Source organism: Sprattus sprattus (assembly GCF_963457725.1).
Source record: "Sprattus sprattus genome assembly, chromosome: 15".
NCBI classification, from domain to species: Eukaryota; Metazoa; Chordata; class Actinopteri; order Clupeiformes; family Clupeidae; genus Sprattus; species Sprattus sprattus.
Window position 1 is genome coordinate 4,396,161 of NC_137913.1, and position 10,000 is coordinate 4,406,160.

A 10,000-nucleotide genomic window follows, 5' to 3' on the forward strand; every position below is an offset into this window, starting at 1 on the left:
GAGAGAGAGGGAGAGAGAGAGAGAGAGAGAGAAAGAGAGAGGGAGAGAGAGGAAGAGAGAGAGAGAGATAGAGAGAGAGAGAGAGAGAGAGAGAGAGAGAAAGAGAGAGAGAGAGGGAGGGAGAGAGAGCAAGAGAGAGAGAGGGAGAGAGAGAGAGAGAGAAAGAAAGAGAGAGAGAGAGAGAGAGAGACAGAGGGAGGGAGAGGGAGGATCAGATCAGAGGGTCAGACACAAGCACCTCCTAGTAATTAACAGTGCCAAAACATCCAAAAACCAGCCCAGATAAGAGCCCAGTCAGACCCAACAACATCCTCTTTTACGAGCGTGAGAGAGAGTTACCACATAAACAGTCACCTCATAAAGCCTAGAGATAAGCAGGATACCTCAGGAGCGCTCGGAGCTCAAGGTCTCACCCAGTGTCAACACAGAACCAGTGTAATTAGAGTTACTGCTGCTGTAGGAATCATAGCTACATGTTGTTGTTCCTGTAGCATTGCTAACCCCTATGTACGTGACTGTTTATGTAGCCGTTGTCTTTGATGACTGGATTATAATCACCAATGTATAACTGTCAAAACAACGTATTAAAAGGTGCCGACCGCTGATGACTTAAAGCCCCTGGCCTGTCATCAACACTTATTTAGCTTGATGATTGATCAAAGCACTGCGGTTCAACCGTCTCATATAACTGGTGCTTATAACAAAATCCTGATAACAATCACTAAACTACTACAACCGGAACCCCTTCTGATCCAGTAGCTTCTCTGTGTAAACTCAACGACACCTACAGTGATGTTTTGCGGTTTGTTTGTTTTTATCCAAAACTTGAACTCTTCCTTCCCTGAAAGACGCTTCACGGAGCCTGTGTCGGCAGACCGCCCATGTCAGATCATTAAACGCATGACTGTGGACTGACTGGTTTGTTTTTTTCTGCCGAGTGGAACGGAAAAACAACAAGCTTCACTCGCATCTGCATTCTGTCCTGGAGTCAGCCTGAGATCTCTAGAAGGAGGAGTTGTTTGAGCTGTTGGGTTCAAGTCGGAGCATTCCATTAATGCATACACTGTGGCTCTGCATGTGTGTGTGTGTGTGTCTGGAATTCTTTTATTTTGATTTGAATTATTAAGGATCAATCTCTAGATGTGATCCCATAATTTATTTTATTTTGTTCACTTTTATTTTGTTCATTGTTTTGGGGTGACTTTTTATTTATTTGTTAATATTTGTTAATATTTTATATATAGTGTCACACACCCTAGAACCTCGAGTGTGCCTGACGTTTCCGTGACTGCGATTAGGAGGAGGAGGAGGAGGAGGGTGTGTGGGCTCCACACACACACCGTAGAAAAATAACGGTGTGTTCGGACAGCACTGTACAGAACAGCACAGCAGAGGCCAACACAGCACAGTGTTAAAATATGACCCTGGCCTTATCACTGAAAGGACATATTTGTCTAGACTGTCTTATCTGGTGAATGTTTGTCTCGGTGCGCATAGCTCTGCCGGACTGAAACTGACCTGATACCGCGGTGACACACATACCACATGCACAGAACCCTGGACCCCAGTGTTCCACTGACTAACAACATACACTGTACCCATGGCAACAGAGACCCAGAGGTGAGGCTGGGTAATGTTCATCTGGCCTGACAATAAAACACACTGACTATATGACTTTTAGTGACTTTCGATTCATTATCCATCCATTATCTAGTTTATGTGGGTCTGTATCTCTTGTGTGGCTTTCTCTTAATCCACAAACATAAACTGTTGTTCTGACCTTCTACACACTCCATGGGGAGGGATGAACTAGGTTTACTGGGCTACAGTGATTTAGGACGATAGCTTGATGTCTTAATGTCTTGCCACAATTGTTATTCCAATCCTAAGACATCAATAACCCCTTCTGCAAAGAGCACATTACAATTGAGTGTAAATCATCCAGTTTCTACAGCTGGGACAGCACCAGAGAGAGGTCCTGACTGCGGCTTAGGGCTGCCTGCCACGTGCCTGACCTGAACTGTGCTGTGATTCTAGCCTAAGGCTGTCTCTGCCCGGCGGCTTTCAGTGTGACCGAGAGCGTTTTTTGCTTTTTGAACTCCCTTTGAGGAGACGACAGGAGTGACGAGGATGGATAGACACCGCCCCCTCACCTTTCTCGTCCGCCTTCAGCACCTCCTGTAGCATGCACACACACACATCCACACACACACACACACACACACACACACACACACACACACACACACACACACACACACACACACACACACACCCCCTCCTCACCTTTCTCGTCCGCCTCCAGCACCTCCTGTAGCATGCACATACACACACACACACACACACACACACCCCCTCCTCACCTTTCTCGTCCGCCTCCAGCACCTCCTGTAGCATGCGGAAGGTGTTGGACTGGCGAGGAGCTGAGCGCGCCTCCTTGTTCTCCTGGATCATCTTGTAGACCTCCGAGTCTCGGTCGAACCGCTGCATGGCGAAATCAGAGCTGGAGAGAGAGAGAGAGAGAGAGAGATAGAGAGAGAGAGAGAGAGAGAGAGAGAGAGAGATAGAGAGAGGAGAGAAGAGGGAGAGAGAGAGACAGAGAGAGCGGAAGAGAGAGACAGAGAGAGTTAGGGAACCGCTGCATGGCAAAATCAGAGTTGGAGAGAGAGAGAGAGAGAGAGAGGAGGGAGAGATGGTTGACTGCAAAATCTAAATGAATCGATTCTTTAGTTCGTTCGTCTGCAGTGTGTCTCGTGTCTCGTGTGTGTGTGTGTGTGTGTGTGTGTGTGTTCTGGCATGTTCTGGCCTGCTGGGGACCCTTTAAACATATAGGCCCAACTGGCTTGGCGTAATCCCACGGAAATGAGTACGGGGGTCTGCAACATCCAGGGGCGGATCTAGCCATTTTGGGGCCCTAGGCAAAATATAGACATGGGGCCCTCATTTTTGAAACACGTACACAAAACAAATAACCATCCCAATACTCTTAGAATCGCAATAAACCCATAGTGCACTGCCACTCAACTCTCCACAGTAAAATCAGTTTCAGATTTCTCCAGCCTTTGCCAAAATTACATGTTTATTACTCAGATCAAACAAGAGAGAAAGTGAGAGAGAGAGAGAGATTAGAATTTCCATTCTCTGCCGTGTTCTTTTAGGAAGGCTGATACATTTTTCCAGTCGTTCGTGCCGTCAGTGCAGAACCGCTGCTTGTTGCAATCGCCAAACAGCCGACAACAGAAACAAACAGCGTGGTCTTTCGTCTTACTGTACACAAGCTAGGACCTCTGGATTTTTTCGCCATTTTTCATGTTCAAATAGTAGTGCGTGCTTGTAAAGCGTCTGCCCTGTTTGTTCTGGGGGAAATCTCCTCGTAATTGCACTGGTCCTTTCTGTACAATTGAACAACGCTCGGAGTCTGTAAACTTTTCTGGCCAATGTGCAGGGTAATTTTCACCGAGTCGCATACAGATCCCTCTGCTTTGGTTTGAAGTAACGTTATTTCGCGCTGCGCGCGTTACTACGTCATCATATTCTGGACTAGTCCAATGCACAATGGACGGGGGCATGTGTGCTGGAAAATTATTATTTAGGCATTAGTTCGGCGTTATGTTGATATTTTTTTCTACTAGAAATGTGTTTTATTTTTTTTACTTTACTTAAGTAATGGCTGGGGGGGTCAGATTTGGGGGCCCCTAATAAAGACAGATTTGATTGGGGCCCTAGGCACTTGCCTAGGTTTGCCTAATGGAAGATCCGCCACTGGCAACATCGCTCGGCTTAACGTGAAACATGACCCCCCTGACCTTAAAGCCCAGAAATCAGGTTTATATTGCATCCCTGAGACACGCCTGCACACACACACACACACACACACACACACACACACACACACACACACACACACACACACGCATCCCTGAGACACGCCTCATCAGCTTCCATCCTGTGAGCGCACGCACACACACGCGCATGCATGCACACACACACACACAGACACACACAGACACACACTCATACAGCACACGCAGACACACACATGCACACACACACTCATACACGCTTGCACACATGGCACACACATACGCACACAGCACCACAGACACAAGCATGCACACATGCACATACACACACACGCACACACACACACACACACACACACGGCACACACCCACGTGGAGATGGACCCCTTCCCAAGCCATTTCAAACGTCTGTTGTAGTTAGCAGTGACGCTGACCCTGGGGCAACAGCAAATACGCCATACACACACACACTCACACACACACACACACACACACACACACACACACATAATGAAACAAAAATCCCAGTATCTCCTTGGTGGAAAAGCTGTGGCATTAGCCTTACAGCAAGCCTGAGAGCAGAGCAGCGTGGCAGATATGCAGCAGGATCTCTCAGACAAACCCAACTGCTGCAATAAGTGAAAGCCGGCGCGGGGGAGTGTGTCATTTAGCAGCACGGAGCGGGCTTCGGCTCACTGAGGGTGTGTGTGTGTGTGTGTGTGTGTGTGTGTGTGTGTGTGTGTGTGTGTGTGTGTGTGTGTGTGTGTGTGTGTCATCTAGCAGCACGGAGCAGGCTGCGGCTCACTGAGGGCATTCAGAGGGTTGCCAGCGCTGCTTTTCTGCTTTGGTTCTTGGGCGTGGAGCGGGACTGAGGCGAAGGCTTTTCCAGATCCCCCCCCCCCCCCCCCACCCTCTGGAAAAGCCTTCGCCTTCGTCCCGCTCGACGCCCAAGAACACCCCACCGCCTCGTCAGGTGGCAGACATGACTGAGCGGACTAAAATGAAGCGCTCACCCGCTGTTGTTCGACTCCGGGCACAACTTGGGTGGAAAAAGCGGCACCGGGATACGGAATTTCAAGCGGGCATGATTACGACCTTCAAGCGGGCTGCCCAGCTCTTTCAACTGAAGTTAACAAGCCCTTTTCATAGAGATGTGGGAACAGTTTGAAGGGGGAAATTATCGTTGTTAGGTCACTTGACCTTTTCACCCCCAGGGAGAACAGAAAAGGCTTTTTTTTTTTTTTACAGGAGAGAAGGGGAAAGTGTTCACCCTGAGGGTAGGTGTAGTTTCCTGTTCCTCTTAATTGTCTAATTAGCAGGCGGTACTGGCTGCAGTGGGGCTGCTTTATGGGAGCATTCTTATATGAATGTGTGTGTGTGTGTGTGTGTGTGTATTTGATTGTGTGTGAGTGTGATTGTGTGTGTGTCTGTGAGTCTGTGAGTGTGTGTGTGTGTGTGTGTGTGTGTGTGTGTGTGTGTGTGTGTGAGTGTGTGTGTGTGTGTGTGTGTGTGTGAGTGTGATTGTGTGTGTGTCTGTGAGTCTGTGTGTGTGTGTGTGTGTGTGTGTGTGTGTGTGTGTGTGTGTGTGTGTGTGTGTGTGTGTGTGTGTGTGTGTGTGTGTGTGTGTGGGGGCATTCTTCTATACTGCTGGGGTGGAAAACATAGTAAAGTTTATGGTAGATTCCTGGCCATTATCATCATGGCTTCCTTTACCAAGAGCCTACAGGCATTCTGGGAAAAGAGGGATCTGCTGGGAGCGATTGTGAAGCGTTCCGTGCTGCCGGCTGGCTCTTGAAGATTGATGAAGTGACAAGCTATGAACTGACGGAGGTGTTGAACACTCGCAGAGGACATGCCATTGGGAGTACCCAGTGTGCTTTCCCCATTAACATGTACACATGTGGGTACATACACATAGGTGTACACTCACCGGCACAGATCCCCTACTGCGCTCCCTTACACACACACACACACACACACACTCTCTCTCAATCTCACACACTGTCTCTCTCTCACACACACACACACACACACACACACACACTCTCTCACTCACACACTGTCTCTCTCTCTCTCTCTCTCTCTCACACACACACACACACACACACACACACACACACACACTGTCTCTCTCTCACACACACACACACACACACACACACTCTCTCACTCACACACTGTCTCTCTCTCTCACACACACACACACACACACACACACACACACACTCTCTCACTCACAAACTGTCTCTCTCTCTCACACACACACACACACACTCTCTCACTCACACACTGTCTCTCTCTCTCTCACACACACACACACACACACACACACACACACACACTCTCACTCACAAACTGTCTCTCTCTCACACACACACACACACACACACACACACACAGTCACACTCACACACTTTCTCACACACAAACAGAAACTCTTAGTTTCTTCTACACACACGCACAAACACACCCCAACAAACACATTTGCATTGTGTTTGAGTGGCCTGTCACTCAAGACCCGCCAGGCAACTCATCATTCCACAAACGATCCACACTGACATTCCAGGTGCAGTTCCTTGTTCCCATGGCAACCAAACAGCGTTGAGTGAGCCAGAACTCCAGTGACACGATACATCAGCACCAACACCTCTCTCTGTCCGTCTGTCTATCTATCTGTCCATCTCTCTCTCACTCACTCACTCGTTTACCGGGCACCTGGGAGCAATAACACACACACACACACACACACACACACACACACACACACTTATTGACTATAGCAGAGCACACTGAACGCCCGCTGGTGTTTTTCCCCGCTGTCAGTGCTGTTGATTCATTTTGCACAGGGAAACAGCGTAGACATGACCTGGCTCGACGGCCGATAGCTGATTTAATAGATCGGACGGCCCGAGGGATAACAGCTGTAACGACAGCACAACGCGTCGCTCCGAGGAGGGAGGGGGCTTCCCGGTGTGAGATGGGGCGGACAGAGGCTGAGATGGACGTTTGCACCCCCATCACCACCCCCACCCCCGACCCTGAACAAACCTCCCGATTCACACGCACATCCTGCCCTCCTGGAGGTGCCTGAGGGGGCTGGGGTGCTATTTAGGGGGGGGCAGCTTTCGCCTTGACTGAAACCTGTGTGTGTGTGTGTGTGTGTGTGTGTGTGTGTGTGTGTGTGTGTGTGTGTGTTTGATTGTGTGTGAGTGTGATTGTGTGTGTGTCTGTGTGAGTGTGATTGTGTGTGTGTCTGTGTGTGTGTGTGTGTGTGTGAGAGTGAGTGTGTGTGTGTGTGTGTGTGTGTGTGTGTGTGTGTGTTGAGGGGGGCAGGTATCCCCTCGACTGAAACCTGTGTGGCAGGAGGCCTACCCCTCTTGATGGATCATGCATATTTCTGAAGGTGAGGGTAAGACAGGGGGGGGGAAAGAAAAAAGACAGACAGGAAGAAACAGATAGACAAAGTGAAAAAAAAAGAAGAAGACAGAGCGACAGACAGCAACAGATACGGCCAGGACACGAGAGACTCAATAAGAAACATCATGATCAGGAAATAGAGTCAAATAGAGAAAGAGGATGAGAGACAGAGAGACGTTCGGTGAGACAGAGAAAGAGAATGAGAAACAGAGAGACGGTCTATAAGACTGAGAGCGAGTGACACACAGAGTCACAGAGTGTAACTATGGCATAACCAGTGTCACCACAGGCAGGTCTAAATGAGCAGCCGCAGCTCAGGATCACACGGAGTCACACAGTGTAACTATGGCATAACCAGTGACACCACACAGAGTCACACAGTGTAACTATGGCATAACCAGTGACAGCACACAGAGTCACACAGTGTAACTATGGCATAACCAGTGACACCACAGGCAGGTCTAGATGAGCAGCCGCAGCTCAGGAGTCACAGTGTTACTATGGCATAACCAGTGACACCACACAGAGTCACACAGTGTTACTATGGCATAACCAGTGAGAGCTCACGGAGTCACACAGTGTAACCAGTGGCGTAACCATGGCTCCCAGCAGAAGCAGACTTCTGGCACAACCAGCCCGCTCTGAAACGGGACACCCTGAAGATGACTGATGACTGAAGACACCCCATAAATCTGCTCTGGAGCGCGCGGCTCAGCTGTCCCCTCCTGCATGTGGCGCTCCGGAACATGCTTCAGATTAAAACCAGACAGGCAGGCAGGCTCGGAGCTCTGAGGGACCCACGCCTTCCACCGAACCCCGCTTCGAAAGAGACCGTACCGACATTAACACAGGACCCGTGGCAAATCCCGGGTCAAACGCAATAAACGGCCCAAAAAGAACACAAAGAGTTATGTCAATATGAACATGCCCAACGAGCGATGGCTTACTACGGGGACGGGGAGAGAGAGAGGGAGCTGAACTCCCTGATCTCAAATCCAGGCATATTTACAGCCAAACATTGACATGTGCTGTTTCTTCTCATGCATGGAGTCCAAAAGCAAATACACAACGGAGAAAGCAATGCAGGCGCGTCTCTCTCTCACACACACACACACACACACACACACACACATAGACACTGCTCCCCAGCTGAGGTTGGGGGGAAGTGTGGTGGAGGCTGATCACTGAGTCGTGTCTCATGTTAAAGCGAAGGCTTGTTTTTTTCCCATTTCATGCATTATTCGCATCCAGAGTTGGCAGCACGGAGCCGTGATTACAATCAGCCGAAGTTTTAACACGGCTCTCGGAACACACCTCAGGCGTGCAGCGCTCGGAAACAACGATAGCATCACCTCTGAGAATTCCGCATCAGAATTTCAGATTTTGGGGTGTTTTTTCTCCCCAGAGTGCAACGTTCTCCGCTAAAAACGTGTTGTTTTAGGGTTACATCGCTTCCTGTTGAGAGAGAGAGGGAGAGAGAGAGAGGGAGAAAGAAAGAGAGAGAGAAAGAGAGAGAGAGAGACAGAGACGAAAGAAACGACCCTCCTTGCCATGCCCCTTCAACTACAGAGTGGAAAAAATAGGGAAAAAAGTCTGAAGAAAACTCACCTCAAGTTCAGAAAAAAAAACAAAAAACCAGAAACAAAGAGGAATTCCTTTACAGTTAGCTCAGCACAACTGTTCCAAAACTAGAGGAGTTTCTACAGTTCTCAAGTGCGCTGTGACAACCTCTTCTTGTTCTCCCTCGTCTTCTCTGCCTCCTAAACAAGCGCAGCACACACACACACACACGCACGCACACACACACACGCACACACCTCTCTCTCTCTCTTGCACAGACGAGACACAGGACTAGAGAGCGAGTTTCAGTCTGAAAGGTGTGCCCTCAGGCAGCTTCTCATTGGCTGTGGCTGGAAATAGGCGTTTTTTAATCGGGAATTGTGGGCTTTCTATTGGCTGTTAGGAAGTTGAGGGGAGGGGGGGGGGCAAACTTTCCACGGAGATGTTGCTGAACAGGCCGGGGACCAGGGAGGGTGGGGGGGGGGCCAATTAGGGGAAGAAATGAAATAATCCTTTTCAGCAAAGCAGCAATGCAAAGGAAGGAAAAAGAGAGGAGATAAAGACATGGAAGAAAGAGAGAAAGAGAGTATGATGCAGTGAGAGAGAGAGACATAGAAGAAATGTCTAGAAGAAAACTGTCAGAGGATAAAAGAAAGAGAGAGGACGAGTGAAAGACGACAAAAGACAGAGAAAGAGAGAGAGTGTGTGAGAGACAGAGAGAGAGAGAGAGAGAGAGAGAGAGAGAAAGAGAGAGAGAGTGTGAGAGACAGAGAGAGAGAGAGAGAGAGAGAGAGAGTGAGAGAGAAAGAGAGAGAGAGAGACGGTCCGAGAGGGACTGGGAGGAGAGCCATGCTCTGACTCGTCACAACAGCAGCCCAGCAGAGCCCACAGGAGAAGGGGCCAAAACAAACCCTCTCCGAGTTCTCTCTCTCTCTCTCTCTCACACACACACACACACACACACACACACACACACACACACACACACACACACACACACACACACACACACACACACACACACATGACTGGAGCCAGTGGAGAGAAAGAGACAGAGTTGAAGAAAGACAGTGAGAGAGACAGAGAGAGAGAGAGAGAGAGAGAGAGAGACACATAGAGAGAGAGAGAGAAAGAGAGAGAGAAAGAGAGCGAGAAAGAGAGAGAGAGAGAGAGTAGGACAGAGAGAAAGAGAGAGAGAGAGAGTAGGACAGAGACAAACT

The 10,000-nt window shown here is 49.1% G+C and overlaps 1 protein-coding gene across 1 annotated transcript in view; it reads right to left on the reverse strand.

Annotated features, from left to right (window-relative positions):
• Positions 1–10,000, reverse strand: part of pdlim2 (PDZ and LIM domain 2 (mystique)) — a gene marked incomplete at its 3' end in the record, with an annotated part of 73,287 nt that overhangs the window by 1,974 nt on the left and 61,313 nt on the right. The window contains exon 8 of the mRNA XM_080852405.1: positions 2,364–2,503. Within this exon, the coding sequence (XP_080708531.1) occupies positions 2,364–2,503 (140 nt within the window). The remainder of the gene's footprint in view (positions 1–2,363; positions 2,504–10,000) is intronic.